Source organism: Hypanus sabinus, chromosome 2 (genome assembly GCF_030144855.1).
Source record: "Hypanus sabinus isolate sHypSab1 chromosome 2, sHypSab1.hap1, whole genome shotgun sequence".
In the NCBI taxonomy this organism is placed as follows: Eukaryota; Metazoa; Chordata; class Chondrichthyes; order Myliobatiformes; family Dasyatidae; genus Hypanus; species Hypanus sabinus.
Genome location: NC_082707.1, coordinates 209081828 through 209101743, shown reverse-complemented (window position 1 = coordinate 209101743; position 19916 = coordinate 209081828). Strand labels below are relative to the sequence as shown.

General features: G+C 41.9%; 1 protein-coding gene across 6 annotated transcripts in view; it reads right to left on the bottom strand.

Annotated features, from left to right (window-relative positions):
- The window catches only part of btbd7 (BTB (POZ) domain containing 7), a 97898-nt gene that overhangs the window by 47773 nt on the left and 30209 nt on the right, over positions 1-19916 (bottom strand). For 3 of the 6 annotated variants that reach the window (XR_009510802.1, XR_009510803.1, XM_059962744.1), the window contains exons 2-3: positions 8142-8337; positions 5799-6881 (exon numbers count right to left, since the gene is read on the bottom strand). Coding sequence is in view for 4 of the 6 variants with exons in the window: in XM_059962744.1 (XP_059818727.1) it covers positions 5799-6881; positions 8142-8223 (1165 nt within the window). In the remaining 2 variants the exon portion in view is untranslated. Of the gene's footprint in view, positions 1-4703; positions 4818-5798; positions 6882-7841; positions 8032-8141; positions 8338-12945; positions 13101-19916 lie in introns of those variants that run through there. The other 3 variants (XM_059962752.1, XM_059962755.1, XM_059962770.1) reach the window with 3 other exon arrangements.

The following is a 19916-nucleotide window of genomic DNA, read 5'->3' as shown; positions in this document are numbered from 1 at the left end:
AACCCAACAAATTAACTGTTGTCTTTGGAATAATTCCTCAAAATATCTGCGGTATTTCTTTGTCTGACCAACATGTTATTGCGTTTGTTACATTGACAGCTAGGAGGGCCATTCTGTTGAAGTGGAAGGATACGTTGGCTCCCACTCTGTCACAATGGTTCTCTCAAGTGATGTTATGTCTTAGTTTGGAGAAAATTAGAAGTCGAACCTTTGAACCTATGTTTGATGTTGAGAAAAGATGGGGTTCATTTGCTCGTTGCTACCATTTGAGTTAATTGATACGATTTCCTCCACGATCCAATTGTAAATTTTGGTATAATTTTTTTTGCTGGCAGTTTGATGTTTATCTTTTGAGCTTTTTGTATGACACATGGCTCTGGGGTTGAACACCCAGTGGGTTATTTTATTTCTCACTTTGCTTTAGTAGGGATTTTTTTCTTTTGTTTTTTTGAGTCACCATTTTTCAATCTTTAAAACATTGATTTTTTTCCTTTGAGACACTGTCAGTGTTACCTACTTTGATGTACTCTTGTTATTTTGGATAATAATAATAAAAAAATTGAAAAGATTCTTTCTTCTCCAGTCCTTGACCTTTCCCACCCACCTGGCTTCACCTATCACTTTCCAGCTAGCCTCCTTCCCTTTTGCCCTCCTTTTTATTTTGGCATCTTCCCCCTTCCTTCTCAGTCCTGAAGAAGGATCTTGGCCCGAAACGTCAACTGCTTACTTTTTTCCATGGATGCTGCCTGACCTGCTGAGTTCCTCCAGCATTTTGTGTGTTGATTCGGAGTAACAATTATTTTGTTCTCCTTTACATTTTTTGTGCACTGGAAATGACATTAAAAAATCCTGAATCTATAACACCATTTTTTGATAAAACCCATAGCTATCTAAGAACATGATCGGCTATTCATAAACAATGCACAAGGGACCGTCTGGACTTGGAAGAGCTATTTAATTAGTCTGATTCTTCTGTTCCTTCCCATAGCCATGTACTGGTAGTTCCATCAAAAGTTTGTCCAAATCACCAAATTGCTGCTGAATCTGCTTCCAATATCTTTTCTGGCAGAGCATTCTTGATTGTGAAAGACATTAGGTCTCTAGTCTCTGCCTGTCATTCCCTCTGCGACTGAAAATGCTTTTTATTGAGATAAACTACACTGATTCTGAACATCTGCAAACATCTCAGCTTTGTTCTGACTAGAATAACCATTCTTTTGTCAGTTTTCTTGATCATACCATATTAAATTTGCACCACAAAACACAGGAGCAGAATTAGACTATTCAGTCCATCAAATCTGCTCCACCTTTCCATCAATCTGATTTAATAACCCCCTCAACCCCATTCTCCTGCCTTCGCCCTGTAACCTTTGATACCCTGACCTATCAACCTCTGCTTTAAATATACTCAATGACATGGCCTCCACAGCCACTTGTAACAATGAATTCCCCAGATTCACCACCATTTGGCTACAGAAATTCATCCTCTTCTCTGTTCTCAAGGAACAGCTTTGTATTCTGAGGCTGTGCCCTCTGGTCCTAGACACCCCAGCTGCAGGAAATATCCTCTCCACATTTACTATCTAGGCTTTTCTATATGCGACAGGTTTTAGTTAATATAAAGTACGTGTTAAGTACATTAAACTCTTCAATGGTGCAAAGAAAATTTCAATGGAATGATTGATTAAGAAAACTCAAGGTGGATCACAGCACTCCAAAAGCTGTACACATTGATCAAAGATACAAATAGTTCCACATTCCACAACTCTCAAATTTTTACAGAAGTACCGTGAAAAACATTCTAACTGGTTGCATCAATGTCTGGTATGGAGGGGGCCACTGCACAGGATCTCAACATACTGCAGAAAGTTACAAACTCTGCCAGCTTCATTATGGGTAGTAGCTTCCCCAGCATCCAGGATATCTTCAAAAGGTGATACCTCAAAGTGTCAGCATCCATTATAAAAGACCCCTCCCCCACCACAAAGGATATGCTCTCTTTGATACCATCACAGAGCAGATACAGGAGCCTGAAGACACACACTTAATAGTTCAGAAACAGCTTCTTCCCCTCCACCATCAGATTTCCAAATGGATAATGAACCCATGAACACTGTCTCAGTATTTTTCCTTCTTTTTTGTACTACTTACGTAATTTTCTTTTTTTAATGTGTATATACTTATTGTGATTGATAGTAATATGTATTGCAATACACCTCTGCCATAAAACAACGTATTTCAAAACATATGCCAGTGATATTAAACCTAGTTCTGATTCACAATATACTCCACGTGATGTACTCAGAGTGGATTAAAGTGGACAAATCAAACTGCTTGTGACTGCTTATAAAAGTACTGATGAATCTACCAAAATAAATTAAGTTACAGCTCGCTCACCCTCTACAACGGTGAAATTTTACTAGATTTAATATTTCACACTTCTAATGTCAGCCTCAGATTGACAAATGAAATGATAGATATTGTCAGAGAAATACACAGCAACTGGATTTATCATTACTAACAGCTTTAAGTTTCTCGGCATCCACATCACCAAGGATCTCACGTAGCCTATACACACCAGCTGCATGGTGAACAAGGCACAAAAGCACCTCTTTCACCTCAGACAGTTGAGGAAATTTGGTATGGACCCCCAAATCCTAAGAACTCTCTATAGGGGCACAATTGAGAGCATCCTGACTGGCTGCATAACTGCCTGGTATGGGAGCTGCACTTCCCTCAATTGCAGGACTCTGCAGAGAGTGGTGCGGACAGCCCAGCGCATCTGTATTGCATTGAATTGAACTGACTTTATTTCTTACATCCTTCACATACATGAGAAGTAAAATTCTTTGTTTTCGTCTCCATCTAAATGTGCTATGTGCAATCATAGAAATTTATAATAAATTGAACAGTTAATGTAATATAGAGTACACTGAAATCAGCATGAGTTCATCAGTCTGATGGCCTGGTGGAAGAAGCCTGCTGGTCCTGGCTTTTATGCTGCGGAACCATTTCCCAGATGGGGGCAGCTGGAATACATTGTGGTTGGGATGACTGGGGTCCCTGATGATCCTACGGGCCTTTTTTTTACACACCTGTCCTTGTTGTTTTGGGGTAGCAGTATAGTGCAAAGAAATAATTATAAACTAAGAAATAAATAGAGCAAAAAAAATAATATTGAGTCATGTTCATGGACTGTCTGATGGAGGAAGGGAAAAAGCTGAGTGTGCGTCTTCAGGTTCCTGTACCTCGTCCTTAATGACTGTAACAAGAGGGCATGTCCTTCATGATAGATGCCCTCTTAAGGCTATTTTCTAGACTGAGAGACGACTCAAAAATCAGAGGTACAAAGGAACTTAGGAGTCCTTATGCAGGAATCCCTGAAGGTTAACTTGCAGGCTAAGTTTGTAGTGAGGAAGGCAAATGCAATGTTAACAATCATTTTGAGACAATGGGAAGATAAGAGCAAGGGCATAATGATGAGGCTTTACAAGGCACTGGTCAACCACACTTGGAGTATTGAGTAGTTTAGGCCACTTATCGAAGAACAGATGTGCTGGCTTTGGAAGGTGTCCAGAGGAGGTTCACGTGAATGATTCTGAAATGAAAAGGTTAGCACGAGGAACATTTGATGGCTTTGGGCCCATACTAATTGGAGTTTAGAAGAATAAGGGGGAGACGTCATTGAAACCTATTGAATATTGAAAGAAACAAGAAATCCAAGCAACACATATGTCTCAGCCTGAAACTTGTGTACTTCTTTCCCCATAGTTGCTGCCTGGCCTGCTGAGTTCCTCCAGTATTTTGTGTGTGTAGCTTGAATTTGTGTGGATTTGGACAGGATGTTTCCTCTTGTGGGTGAGTCTCGGACCAGAGGGCAGTAGAGGGATGAGGAGGATTTTCTTCAGCTAGAGGGTGGAGAACCTTGAGAATTCTTGGAGGTGGAGCGGAGTGATGATGGTGCAAAACGGCGACTCCTTTGCTTGTATCTTCAGAAACAGCTCTATTTCCATCTTTATTTTTCCATTTCAGGGGTCTTTTGAAGACCCTGATCTGGAGTTACAGGCTGACTACAGTTCTTTGCGGGAATGGGACCCACTCTCGGGGTTTCAAAACTGGCTGTTGTTCCGCATGCCAAGGGCTCGGCTCTGTTTTGAAGGCCTGGGATCTCGGAACTCTGGAGATGGGTGGATCAAGGTTGGTGTCATGGCAGAAGACCCATGTCGTCAGGGAGTCAGAACATCTAAGGTTGTGTGCCCAGAGACTCGAGATCCTTGGGCACAAAGCTCTAAAAAAGCAACGTAATGAACTTTTAACATCGTACATCAGCAAGTTGTTTGTTTTGTCTCCCCACTTGCTGTGAAACGGATACACTTCTTTCTCTCTTAGAGAGAGCCTGTGGTATGTCGAATACTGGGTGAACAGTACAGGTTTTGGAGTACTGAAAGTCTGTGTCTTCACTGTTGTTTTGTTCACACTTGAGTGCTCGGTGGTGGGTGCAATGATTTTTTTTGTTAGTGGGGGAGGGGGGATTGTTGCTTGCTGTCGCTTACGAGCAGGAGGGAAGGGAGCTAGGGTGGGACTTTGGTCTAACATTTAACTGTCGCTCATTCTTTGGGGCACTCCTCTGTTCTCATGGATGGCTGAGAAGAAAAAGCATTTCAGGATGTATATTGCATACATTTCTCTGACGTTAAATGTACCTTTAAAACCCTTGAATTCATTGCCACAGTCAGCTGTGGAGACCAAGTAATGTTGAAGTTGTAGATCTTGGTGAGGCCTAGTTTGGAAAATTGTGCGCAGTTTTGGTTACCTACCTACAGGAAAGATGTAAATAAGGTTGAAAGTGCAGAGAAAAGAGAAATTTTACAAGAATTTTGCCAGGATTGAAGGACCGAGTTATAAGGAAAGATTGAATAGGATAGAACTTTATTCCCTGGAATGTGAAGATTGAAAGGTGATTTAATGGAGGTATACCCCTCATATTTGTATACCTTTATCAAATCTCCTTTCAATCTTCTACGATCTAACAAATAAAGTTCCTCTCGCAACCAACGGCCGCAACACAGTATTTCCATGTACTGATCAATGCTTTAAATTTGCAACTTAGATTTTTATTATTTAAAACAGAACAAATCCACACCTAAGTTTGCTCCAATTGAAAGCAGTATCTTAAAACCAATTAATATTTTTTATGATTTAAAAAAACTTGATATTCCAATCTTTATCAAAAGATCTACTCCACAAATGCAAGGTTAGAGAAGAAAAATTGACAAATACATTGTAGGAGTTCTTGAAAGATTAAAACTTAACAGTTGCTTTTTATGGCAATGGAAAACACATTTACTTTAGCATTTAGCTACACACACACTTAACAGATGTATCTTAGGCTCAGATCACACAGGATTAGAAAAAGCTGCAGGAAATTGTAAACTCAGTCAGCTCCAACAGGGCACGACCCTTCCAGCACTGAGAACAAAAAGGCAACATCCATCATTAAAGACACCCATCACCCAGGGTATGCTCTCTTCTCATTGTTACTATCAAGGAGGAGTAAAGGAGCCTGAAGACACACACTCAATGTTTCAGGAACAGCTTCTTCATCAAATTTCTGAATGGATTATGAACTAATGTACAGTACCTCACTATTTTTGTATTGCTTATTGAATTTAGTTTTAAAATATATTCCTTACTGTAATTTTTAAATTATGCATTATAAAGTAATGCTGCCTCAAAACAACAAATTTCATGAGATATGCACGTGATATTAAACCTGATTCTAATTATCGTAAACCTACCTTGGGCGAGCATATTAAATTCCAGAAAAAGAGCTATGTGGTAAAGCTCCATCGCTTCTTCAGCTCTCGACATGTTACCTTTCCCTGCTACCATTGCTTGGACTTCACTTAGGCTCCCCACAGATGGGTTGCAGTGCAATACAAGAGACAAGTCCACAAGATCGGTATACATACAATGTAAAATTACTTTTGCATATTTCTTTGGAATGATAGACTCATCAAGTACGATTCTAGTTGGTGTCTGCAGAGTTCGATCTGTTATTTCTTCACCAGTCCTTATACGTCTTTGGAGAAGATTTCTGAAAAATGGCGAACGTGCAGATAGAACAGCCTTATGCCCACGGAGTTCCTCATCCAAATAACCTGAACCTCTTCCAAATGCTTCCACAAATTCTGAATCAGATGAAAAGCTAAGAATAGCATCATAGTAACACATGTTATCGAAAAGTTCTCGCATATCCACATCCAGAGAATTCGGTGTTCCAAATTCTTCAGTGAGTTGTAACAGGATGTCAACACTTTGGAACCTGGAGTCCTCTATTCCAAACTCTCCAGTGTACAGGTAGTGTAACAGTGCTGAAAACATTGGCAAATCTATGCCAGCTGTGTTTATGTCCATCATAATCTCAGCACCATATTCAGGTGACGATGAAAGCAATGTCTTAAAAAAGGGACACCGCGCTGCCAGAATGGCACGATGTACTGGAAAGCAAGTGTCTTGGAATATTAAATCTACATCAGTGCAGTACTTGTAATCATAAAGATCTGCTAGATCTCTTTGCAAGGTCCGTGCATCGGGTCGTGCCAAAATTCCTTGCAATGAAAGCTCCTTTAAAGCTGCAGTGCCTTCATATTCTTCCACTAAAGCATTCACATCCCTTACATCCCACCCAGAAAGAAGCTCACGCATCTGCTTTGCATGATCGGCAGAGCGACTAGATTTGCGCCTTTTTATAAATTTCTTCTTCAGTGTCGCAAGGCCAGAACTCTTTTTCTTTTTGTCTTGTGGTTTCTCGTGGCTATGTTCAAGGCTATATAATTTCGAATCACATCCATATCCTTGATGTAAGTAGGAAGATGTTCCTGGGAAATGAAAACAAAAATACATTTTGTGTTTAGTATGCCTGATACCAACAATCTCTTCCTTTAAATTAATAAGTTACTTTGTAATCTGCTAAACACATGAAAAGAGACTATTTGCTGGATAATACAGATAAAATTTCACTGTAGCTCTCTTTACAGTTAATTGAGAAATGACATCTCCACATTGTATTATGATTCCCTCTACCCATTTCTCAGGAGCTGCAGACTCTGAATTGTTTCTTCTTGGGACATACTTCGAGATAATTGGTTCAGGACAACATTATGGGCTGAAGGGCTGGCCCCTGTGCTGTCCTGTTCTATCCCATCGCACTCTGCCATCTCACCCTCTGTAGCGTATTCTTAGACAGCATTTTAAATCATTAGGCTTTTCAAGTTCTGGCAAGCACCTTTCGCACACATACCTTAAAATACTTCAATTCTTTTGTCAAAAGGTGACCATTCCAGGAATGCCTCTCATTTCCATAGTTGTCTGAAACATCCTAGCCATTTAACCACAATCTTCCCATCTCCAAGATACACATTTTTAAATTATCACAATACATAATGGTATACTAAAACTTCCTGACTTCCATTATTATAAAGAGCAAAATAACCACCAAATAAGACATAGGAGTAGAATTAGGCCATCGTGGCTTTAAATTTTCCCAATGACTTGGTCTCCAAAGCTGCCCTTGGAAAAGAATTCCAGGTTTGCTTCCCTCTGACAAAGAAATTCTTCCTCAACTCTGTTCTAAATGGTCGTCCCTCTAAAGTAGCTCAAAGGGACGGCAAAATATTTAAGGTAACTGGGAATAGGGAACAATTTATGCTTAGCACTACTGCCCACATCTCTAGCATCAAACTGTCATTCAGACACCACAAGACGGAAATCAGAACGATAGTGTAGCAGTTAACGTGACGCAATTACAGCTCAGGACGTTGGAGTTCAGAGTTCAATACCGTTGTCTTCTGTAAGAAGTTTGTGCGTCCTCCCTGTGGAATGCCCAGGGGCTCCAGTTTCCTCCCACAGTCCAAAACCGTAGAGGTTAGTAGGTTAATTGCTCATTGTAAATTGTCCTGTGATTAAGCTAGGGTTAAATCAAGGGTTGCTGGGCAGCGCGGCTTGAATGGCTTATTTCACGCTGTGCCTCTAAATAAATAAAAATAAACATCAACCAAATTTACAGTACATGTTAAACTTACTGTTTTGTGATCTTTATGGGTTTTTAAAGTACCTTGGATCAAGAAAGCACAACTTACCAATGAATGTCTGCTGAGCCTGTGAATTTCCTCCTACCCTCTGAGAGAAAGAGTGAGGGTAGCTCGAAGCATTAACGCCCATTTTCAGGTCAAACCATGCGGCATGCTGGCAGCCAAGTCATCCGCTACAAATTCCAAAAGCAGATGCCGGACATCACTTTTAGATCTGCCCTCTTAGAATTTTTTTCAGCCATTCCTGAAAACAACGAAAACAAATTATTGGTGGCTATTTAAACAAAATGAAAGTAGTTTGTTAAAAAGCAAAGTAACCCAGAAGACTCGTACTGTGAAGCAACATCACAGAATTACTTTCGTTTTATTATCCTGCTCAAGCTCTCAGGCCTTCTTCCACTAGTCTCTCTCTCAAATTTAAACCATGATGTCCCATCTCATGTAATGTGGGCAATCATGGTCCCATGATCAAGACTGTTCTTGGCAAATTTTTCTGCAGAAGTGGTTTGCCATTGCCCTCTTCTGGGCAGTGTCTTTAAAAGATGGGTTACCCCAGCCATTATCAATACTCGTCAGAGATGATCTATCTGGCATCATAACCAGGACTTGTGATATATGTCACCATCTGCTCCCATGGCGTCACATGACCCTGATTGGGGGCTAAGTGGGTGCTACGCCCTGGCTAAGAGTGCCCTGCAAGCTAGCAAAGAGAAGGAGCACCTTACATCTCCTCTGGTAGAGATGCCACTCTAAAATTTAAATAATCTCCCTCAAAATATAATTGGTAAAACTGTAAGGGATGCAGACTCGACGCTTTCAAATGCCAGCTCAAAACCTATTTATTTAACCTCGCTTTCAACTGTAACGCCCTGGGAAAGTTTTCACTGCTAAGGTAATGGTTTTTCATATAGAAGCAGTGTTTGGGTAATGGTTAGAGTTAACGGGGGCTTTGGAATGTGTGCCAGCCGATGAAGGGAGTGTTTTTTCGAGTGCCCGAGAACGAGGTGATCTGGGTCTTTTGTTCGGCAAGAGATGAAGAGAGAAGACACCAGAAAGAAAAGGTCATAGACAGCAGGACGGAGTGGACTTGGGGTAGGGCTGGGAGTTGACGAAGCCTGGAGAAATCGATGGAGGACCAACCGTGAGCTCCAACTTGCACATGAGGCTTTTCATTAAAATGGACCCTTTTCTTTTTTTCTTTACTAAACCTTTAGGCAAATTAAGAACTAAAGTCCTGAGTTGTTTTAATTGCATATGGCATAGTTTGTTATTACATGGTACTGATTTGTAACGGGGGAAACAGGTCACACAGCATCCCACAAACAAGAGGTTTTGTACTTCAGATGACACGCATCTGGCGGGGCTAGAGACTCTTCCCTAGACTAACACTGCCAGCCAAACCTGAGGGTTACACAATACCGTTTTATCTCATATTTTCATGTTTGTACTTTATCCCATCGTAAAGCACTTTGAACTACATTGTCTGTATGAAAAGTGCTCTATAAATAAGATATTATTAACAAGATGAAACACACACAGCTGGCAATCTCAGAAATCAGAACATCAGAAGAGCAGTGGGATCTGTGATGCTTCCAGCTTGTTTCTCCATTCAATACTGGATATTCTCATCTTGCATTCAACTCCACTTTTGTGTCAGATCTCTTTAAACACAATGCCCTCCAAAGTTGAAAAATCTATATTGGCACTAAGTGTACTTAATGAATCAGTGTCCACAACTCATTGGCAGAGACAAATTACAAACATTTTGCAACCCTTTCTTGCACTTAAATGGACACTGCTTACCCTGAAACAAGAAATATTAATATTTCAGATGCTTCACTGTACACTTGATCCATTCCAGTTTTATTTTCCCCCTTTTAAAATATCCAAAGTAGATGTCTGGAAGATTTAAGGTGAAAACTTGATCACATTAACTCAAACAGGGCAGCAGTGAACTCGGACACTGAACAAGGCCTAGGATCAAATTTATAAATCCAAAAATGAAACAATGCAGCATTATAAAAAATGACCAATGCTCCCTTCATTTGCCTGGATTTGAGGACTTTAGTCTCGGGATAGGAAAACGACCAAGAGGGTCACTGGGGTCTCCTTCCCCTCCATACTGTCATTTACTGGGACCATTGTATAGGAAGGGGCCGAAACATTGTTCAGAATCCCCACAATCTCTTTGATCTGCCCAGGTACAGGAGCATCAGGCCTACGACTGCCAGACTGGATAACAGCTTCTTCCCTCGGAATGGGGTATTGTAGTTTGTCACCTTTTGCACATTGGTTGCTTGTCTGTCTTGTGTGCAGTTTTACATTGATTCTATTCTGTTTGCTTGTATTTACTGTGAATGGCCACAAGAAAATGAATTTCAGGGAACATCCACACTTTAAGTCTTCCAATGATGGCAGTGATGGATGAAGTACCTGAATTCTGCACCAGAGAAACCCTGTAGCCATGTCCCAGGGTTCAGATACTTGTTCTCCAACAATCACAGCCATCTTCTGTTGCATAAAGTGTATGCCTGGCCATGGGGAATTTTCCCTTGCTTCTCTTTACCTGTACATTTCAGAAAGGTGGTGTAACTCAGAAAGATCTTATTTTGATCTAATGCTACATTCAGATCTGGAACCTAGCAGTACTGGCAAAATACAATCATAATCAGGTTTAATATCGCTGGTATATGTCATGTCGTTGAGCTCCTCCATTCCATCTTCCTAAAGCAGAACTTCCCAGTGGTCAAGCATTTTAATTCCGATTCTCATTCTGACATGTGTCAAGATGAGTCCACCATCAAGGTGGAAGAACAACATCTTATATGCTTCCTGGATAGCCTCCAACTTAATGGCATAAATACTGATTTCTCCTTCCGGTTTAAAATAATCCCTCCCCCTCCCCTCTTCATCTATTCCCCACTCTGGCCTCTTGTCTCTTCTCACCTGTCCATCACCTCCCACTGGGAACTCTCTTTCCCTTTCTCCTCTCCCATCAGATTCCTTCTTCTCCAGCCCTTTACCTTTCCTACCCACCTGGTTTCAGGTTTCACCTTATAGCTACCCTCCATACCAGATGGTGATGTAACTAATTAGAATTCTCCCCATGGTACGTCTGAAGAAATTTGCAAGTCAGCAGAATAGTGGCAAATGCTGGACCATCGGCATCATCTTCCATCATATCAGAGTAAACTGAATGAGTAACATTTCACTCAGTTTAAATAGTCCTGCCTCTTGTGACTATGATGTAGCTGGGAAACTTCACATTTTTTAAAATTAATGCCAGTGCAGTAATTCTACTTGAACTGTAACTGCTCTGAGTGCACTTTCATCATTATCAGGGTGTTCCCTGGTCCCATTTTAAGACCAGAAGACATAGAAATAGAATTGGGCCATTCAACTTATTGAGTCTGCACCACCATTTCATCATGGCTAATTTATTATCCCTCTCAATCCCATTCTCCTGCCTTCTCCCTGTAACATTTGACACCCTGACTAATCAAGAACCTATCAACCTCCACTTTAGCCATCTCTGACAATGAATTCCCTAGATTCACCACTCTCTGGCTGAAGAAATTCTTCCTTATCTATTCTAAAGGGATGTTCCTCTATTCTGAAGCTGTGTGCTCTGGTCCGAGACCCTTCTCCTTTCTTATATTCAGAGCTTTCATACATGTCTTGATACCAGGTCATCTCAGGGACCACAGAGAAGTAAAGATGGGTTATTTGCAATCCTGATAAGAGTTTTGCAAATTCTTCAGCCTTATGGGCCACTGCTGTGAGGAACAACTGTACTGTAGCAGTTCCCACGACACTATCACAGGACAGGGCATCCTCTGTAAACAAGTGTGTGTGTTCCTGCCCGTGTGCATGTGGGTTTCCTTCCACAGCCAAACACATACCAGCTGGTAGGTTAAGTGATCATTGTGAACTGTCCAGTGATTTGGTTCGGGTTAAATAAGTGCACTGCTGGGGGGCATGGCAGGGTGGGCCAGAAGGGCCTGTTCCATGCTGTATATCGGAATAAAATAATTATGCCTGGGACTTGCACGATTGTGGAGGACTTAATTGTATTTACTGCATACTGTCTTGTATGGTGAGCACTTCAGTCCTATGCTGCAGCTCTACCGGGTTGTGATTCACTTTTAGGTACAAACAAGTGAAAATCTGCAGATGCTGGGAATCCAAGCAACAGACACAAAATGCTGGAGAAACTCAGCAGGCCAGGCAGCATCTATGGAAAAAAGTACAGTTGACAGTTCGGGCTGAACCCCTTAGGCAGGACTGGACAAAAAAAAAGATGAGGAGCAGATTTAAAAGTTGGGCAGGGGAGACAGAAACACAAGGTGATAGGTGAAACCGGGAAGGGGAGGGACAAAGTAAAGAGCTGTGAAGTTGATTGGTAAGAGATACAGGGCTGGAGAAAGGGGAATCTAATAGAAGACAGAAGGCCATGGAAGGGGGTGGGGGGAGGATCACCAGAGGAAGGCAAAGGGTAAGCAAAAAGATAAGGTGAGAGAGGGAAAAGGGGCTGGGGCAGGTCATGAAGAGGTATGGTGAGGGGGAAAGGGGAAATGGATCAGTCATGATGAAATAGCAGAACAGACTCGATGGCCTAATTCTGCTTCTATGTCTTACGGCATTGTATGCTCTTCTGTACCTGCTGACGAGATTCCACCCCCCCCCCCCACACCCTCAGTCTAGCAGGCCCCAACGATCAGACTGTGTGAAATTCATGTTTACTGCTGCTCATAACCCAGTGCCTCAACTGTGAATTGGAGTATTTGCTCTCAGTATCCCATTTTGCATATTTGTAATTACACACAACATAATGGAGGATTTTGTCTCTTACAATAGGGCAGCACCATAGCATGGTGGTTACTGCATCGCTTTTTATCTCCAAGTTCAGTTCCCACAGTTCTCTGTAAGTTTGTAAGCTCTCCTGTCACTGTGTAGGCTTCCTCTGGGTGCCCCAGTTCCTCGAAGAATCACAATACAAAGATGCACAGGCTAGTAGGTTAATTGGTCACATGGGTAAAATACGGCAGAGTAGGCTCATTGGGCCAGAAGGGTCTGTTACTTACTTGTACCTCTGAATTAAATATTAATTTATGGAGCACTTTTCATACAGATGATGTAGTTCAAAGTGCTTTACAATGGGATAAAGTGTAAACATAAAAGTAAAACAAAAAATAAATACGAAAATGAAAGACAAAATGTCAGTTAAAAGCAAGGTTAAATAAATAGGTTAAGAGCTGATGTTTAAAAGTGTCAACTGAGTCTGCATCCCTTATAGTTTTAGGTATCGAGTTCTACTGTTTAGGAGTGTAGTTCAAAAAAAACCTGACCTGCCAATTTTATTTTGGGGGTGATTGTTTAACTACAAGAGACCAGCAGATGAAGAGCTGAGAGCTCAAGCAGGATTATAAAACAAAAGTGATTCTGTGAGGTATTCTGGTGCCTGATCATTGTGAGCTTTAAAAACCAGTGAACTTTTAAAAAAATCAATTCTGAAACATACAGGAAACCAATGCAGAGTAGCTAGGATGGGAGTGGTAGGTTCCCACATCCTGGTTTTAGCAGCAGCATTCTGAATGAGTTGCAGTTTGTTAACAGATTGCTTCAGGCCAGCAGAAAGTGCACTGCAGTAATCCAAGCTATTCAATATAACTGTTCAATATCAATACCATTATAGAGAGATACATTTGTACCAGATATGTCATCACAGATGGTCCAGTAGGTTTATATTATGCGCTGGTTCTTTCACCACCTACCACAGGATCAATCTGATAGACGTCTACTAAAAGGCATGAATTAATCACTCTTAATTACAGACACCCAGAGTATTATTCAATGCCCAAAATACTGATACATCACATGGAAGAGGATTAGTGGGTGGGAATCAGCAGGCTTCAGGAGATTTCATAGAAGCCACAGTCAACACCATGAGATACAGGAGCAGAACTAGGTAATTTAGCCATCAAATTGCTCCATCATTTCATCATGGCTGATCTATTTTTCCTCTCAGCCCCATCTCCTGCCTTCTCACCATATCCCTTCAGAACCTGACCAATGAAGAAAATATCAAGCTCTGCCTTAAATATATATAAAGACGGCCTCCACAGCTGCCTGTGGCAAAGAATTCCAGATTCACCACTTTACTTAGACACCCCCACCACAGACTAGAGGGCACTGCCTCAGAATAGAGGGACTTCCTTTTAGAACGGAGATGAGGAGGATTGCCTTCAGCCAGAGTGGAGAATCTATGGAATTCTTTGCTACAGGATCACTATCTGTGGTGGATATGTCTGGTCACTGAAACAGGAAACATACAAATAAAACCAAGTTCAAAAGACACTCCTCCCTCCAGTTCCAAGCTCCATTTACTTATGAAACCCCCTTTTCATCTCACCTCATACCTTTTGCATATTCACTTGGTCCAGGAGATCACAGGTTCTTTAGAACCATTTCAAACAACCTGTGGACCACACATCATCCTGGGGCAACCAGTCAACCAATTACTGTAAAAACCAGGTCAAAGTAGTATAGCATAAAAACAGGCCCTTCAGCCCATCTCATCCATGCCAAGCTATTAACACACCTAGTCCCACAGACCTACACCCAGACCACTGCTCTCCATACCCCTCCCAGCCACGATTTCAATTTTGTGAATAAAACAGACAAGAGTCATTTTTTGTGCTTAATAAAAGTCTCAGTTCTTTACTTCCATTACGAACAAACCAAAAGCAGTCATCCTATACTGATGTCATTATGTCAGACGTTGTCTCTAAAAGTGAGCACAACTCAATGATGGTGTTTGTGTATGTAGAACAGTTTCTATAATCAACAAGTTGTCATCTGTCACCCTTTACATTACTCTACACAGGCCCCTGCAGAATTAACCAAAACCAGCATTGTGAAGCTGTCTTGTCCAGGCAAGGGTGTGCTGACTTGCACATGGTCATGTCGTGATGCAGGGAGTATGGTAGTGGAACGATCCAGGTCTTGGTGGGTCAGTTTAAAGCAATAAACATGTAACACCCTGATTTAAAACCATACTTTATTGTATTAATAGTTATGCTATTGGGTATTTTAGTTTCTGCTGATTTTCTCAAAATGCAATGTGTTCCTTCAATTACATTATATATTTGGGTATTTTCATCTTTTTTACTGTTTAAAATAATAATGCAGTTGATTAAGTTAGGCTTGTTGTAATGGGGAGGGAGGGCAAAGGCGCGAAGAGGGCCCCATCTCTAGGTTTCTTGGCCTTGAGGCACATGTTTTGACTGTAGCCTCCAGGCCTCCTGGAATGCCCTAGAAGACAGCAATATGCCAGAGTGCCCAATCTGCTGGATTAACACACCATCAAACTGTAGATTACAGGCTTCAACAGTGGCAGAATCAAACTTGAAAGAAAAAAATGAAATAAATAGTTTCATGACCTGTCTGGAGGATGTCACTCTCAGTCACGTTGTTCGCTGGCACCATTGTCACATACCCTTCATGGTACATCGGTAGTAATTTGCAAAAGTCTCTGATGACATACCAACTTCCCTCAAACTCCAAATGAAATCGAGCTGTTGCCATGCCTTCTTTGTAATTGCATCAATATGTTGAGCCCAGGATAGATCTTCAGAGAGGCTGACAACTAGGAACTTCAACCGGTTCATTCTTTCCACTGCTGATTCCTCGATGAGAAGTGCTGTGTTCCCCCTCGACTACCAATTCCTGAAGTCCTCAATTAGTTGCTTGGTCTTACTGATATTGAGTGCAAGGTGCACAGGAGTGTCTTGGCAGCATCACTGCACAGGTAATAGCACTGTGGCTGTAGTCTCCATTTCCAGTGACCCAAGTTCAATACCGACCTCTGGTCCTCTGAATGGGTTTTGCAGGTTTGTGATATGACCAAGCGGGTTTCTTCCAAATTCTCCAATGACCTCCTGCTGAGTTTCTCCGGGGGGGGGGGGGGGGGGGTGTGTGTGTGTGTGTGTGTGTGTGTGTGTGTGTGTGTGTGTGTGTGTGTGTGTGTGTGTGTGTGTGTGTGTGTGTGTGTGTGTGTGTCTGTGTGTGTGTGTGTGTGTGTGTGTGTCTGTGTCTGTGTGTGTGTGTCTGTGTGTGTGTGTGTCTGTGTGTGTGTGTCTGTGTGTGTGTGTGTGTGTGTGTGTGTGTGTCTGTGTGTGTGTGTCTGTGTGTGTGTGTCTGTGTGTGTCTGTGTGTGTGTGTGTGTGTCTGTGTGTGTGTGTGTGTGTCTGTGTGTGTGTGTGTCTGTGTGTGTGTGTCTGTGTGTGTGTGTCTGTGTGTGTGTGTCTGTGTGTGTGTGTCTGTGTGTGTGTGTCTGTGTGTGTGTGTGTCTGTGTGTGTGTGTCTGTGTGTGTCTGTGTGTGTGTGTGTGTCTGTGTGTGTGTGTGTCTGTGTGTGTGTGTCTGTGTGTGTGTGTGTCTGTGTGTGTGTGTCTGTGTGTGTCTGTGTGTGTGTGTGTGTCTGTGTGTGTCTGTGTGCGCGCGGTGTGGGTGCTGAATGTTACAATAGTCATGGGGGATTTCAATATGCAGGTAGATTGGGAAAATCTGGCTGATGGTGGATTATACGATGGGGAATTTCTAGAGTGCTTAGAAGATGGCTTTTTAGAGAAGCTCATGGTTGAGCCCACTAGGGGATCAGCTATTCTAGATTGGGTGTTCCACAATGAACCAGATTTGATTAGGGACCTCAAGGTAAAAGAACCCTTAGGAGCAAGTGATCTTATGACCCTGAATTCACCCTGAAATTGAGGAGGAGAAGCTAGTTAGATGTATCAGTGGAGTAAAGGGAATTTCAGAGACATGAGAGAGGAGTTGACCTGAATTGACTGGTAAAGAACACCGGCAGGGATGACAGCAGAGCAACAATGGATCAATTTTTGGAAGCAATTCAGAAGGCACAGGATATATACATCACAAAGACGAAGTAGTATTCTTTAGGAAAGCTGATACAACCATAGCTAATAAGAGAAGTCAAAGCCAACATAAAAGCCAAAGAGAGAACATACAATAGAGCAAAAAGTTCGTCAGAAGTTAGAGGATTGGGAAGCTTTTAAATACCAACAGAAGGCAACTAAAAAAGTGAGGAAGGTAAAGATGGAATACAAAAGTAAACTAGCCAATAATATTAAAGAGGAGACCAAAAGTTTTTCCAGATACATGAAGTGTAAAGAGAAACCAGAAAACGATGCTGGGGAGGTTGTTGTTTCATAAGGCAGGTACTTTTCCCTTCACATCTCTAATTGTTTTTTGTCAAGCCACTCCTCTAGTTCTGACCGTGGCAAAGCCGTCCTGGATCTTGGTGAGAGGGCATCTTTGGACCAGGTGGAAGACGTCCTGGGTTGAGGCACCACAGAGGCAAGCTGGGGTTTGTCAGGTAGTGTCTGCACTTTTTTTGCATGTCAACGTCCGAGTCTATTTGTGGCTGCCCACTTTTTTCTGGGAGCTGCAGTATAGTCCGGGAGGAGCGAGGTGGGGTCGTTGATCAGATCTCCGACGGGGGTGGGGAGAGGGGTCTTGGTGTACTTGTATTGGCGCCATTAAATGTGGCCATCACATGAGTTCAGCTTTCTCAAGCTGTAGAAAGGTTTTTGAGATTTGAGTCGAGAAGTTGGAACAGCATTTTTAATGAGTTTATGAACTGGTATGTTGTTGAGCATATTTTGGTTACACATGTAGAATTTTGCTGAAGCTGCTCTTCTATGGATCTTCGGGGTGCTATTTCTCCACTCATTGTTGGGAGCCATCGGACAGGTGTGGATTTTAGGGCTCCTGAGATTATTCTCAAAGTAGTATGGAGCTATGCATTAATGATGTTTGTGTGAGCACTCTCTCCTAGGTGGGTGCTCAATATTCGGCAACTGAGAAATATAGTGCCAGGCTAGATGTTCGTAGGATTGACTGGTTAGCACCCATTTAGTTCCTACAATCTTACTGATTGTGGCTGCTCTGGATTTTAGTTTCTTTGCAACATTTTGAATATGGATCTTGTACGAGAGAGCTTGATCGAATGTGACTCCCAAATACTTTGGGTGTAGATCGTTGAGTAGCTGTTTGTCGCTTAGTTGGATATTAAGTTTAAGTTTGTTTAGTTGGTTGTCCAGATAAAATATGAAAGTTTCTGTTTTGTTGACATTCATATTTAGGTACCACTTTGAGAAGTAGCTGATTAGGGAGTTGATATCTTGGGCAAGGTTCTTCTCCTCCCCCCACCCACCCCCCATGGATTTGACATTGTTCAATTGGAAGTCTATGGCCCATTAATCAGTGTATCCAAATTTAGCAGATTTGGTCTCAGGGAGTTCACTAAGGTACACACTGAACGAAGCTGAAGACAGACTGACCCTTGGGGACGCCATTATAGAAGTTCACAATGTGACTAGTGCCACTTCCTTAGCAGGTGAAGAAAGAAGCCTGTCATTCTGTGGAGGAGATCTTTTTACTTGGGATAATTCGGGCTAGTTTTAACATTAACCATTGGTTTCAAATGATGTCGTACTCATCGGACAAATCAATAAAAATTGCTCCGGTTTTCTTTTTGGCTTCAAAGCCTGATTTCATGCACGCTGTGAGTACATGAACTTGTTCACTGGTATTGTGGTGTTGTCTGAAGTCAGTTTGTTTGATTGATATGCAAGGATCTATCAGAGGTAATATTCCGGTTAAAATAATGTGCTCAAGAAGTCAGTAGGTACAGCAGAAGAGAGAAGTTGGATGGCAACTTGCTGGATCCTCCATGACCTGGACGTGTTGACGTCATGTGGAAGGTTGCGTGCTGCAAGGACTCCATCAGGCGATGCCAACTCAAGAGCCACCCGTGTCGAGAGTTGTGGATGAGATGTCAGATGAAGATTGATCTAACCCAGCTCTCAAATGGACAGATGCGCATCTACCCCTCCCGGGCTACTCTTCATCATAAATCAAGCTGGGGAGGTAGTAATGGGGGATAACGAAATGACAGATGAACTAATTTTGCATCAGTCTTCATGGTTGAAGTTCCAGGTGTCAGGGGCATGAAGTGTGTGAAATTAACATAACCAGGGAGAAGGTTCTTGAGAAACTGAAAGGTCTGAAGGTAGATTAACTCACCTGGGCCAAATAGTGTACACCCCAGAATTCTGAAAGAGGTGGCTGAAGAGATCATGGAGGCATTAGTAATGATCTTTCAAGAATCACTAGAATTTGGAATAGTTCCGGAAGACTGGAAAATTGCAAATGTCACTTCACTCTTCAAGAAAGGAGAGAGGGAAAAGAAAGTTAACTATAGACCAATTAGTCTGACCTCAGTGGTTGGGACGATGTTGGAGTCAATTATTAAGGATGAGATCTCAAGATACTTGGAGGAACGTGATAAAGTTAGCCGTAGTCAGCATGGTTTCCTCAAGGGAAAATCTTGCTTGACAAATCTATTGGAATTCTTTGAACAAATAACAAACAGAATAGACAAAGGAGAATTGGTTGATGTTGTGTAATTGGATTTTCAGAAGGTCTTTGTCCAGGTGCCACACATGAGGCTGCTTAACAAGCTAAGAGCCCATGGTATTACAGGCAAGATTCTAGCATAAAAGAAAGCAGTGGCTGATTAGCAGAAGGAAGAGTGGGTTGGCTGTCGGTGACTAGAGGTTCCACTGGGGGACTATGTTGGGAGTGATTCTTTTTACGTTACATATCAACAATTTGGATGATGGAATTGATGGCTTTGTTGCAAAGTTTTCAGGTGATTTGAAGAAGGGTGGAAGGATAGGTAGTTTTGAGGAAGAAGATGGGCTACAGAAGGACTTAGGAGAATGGACAAAGAAACTGC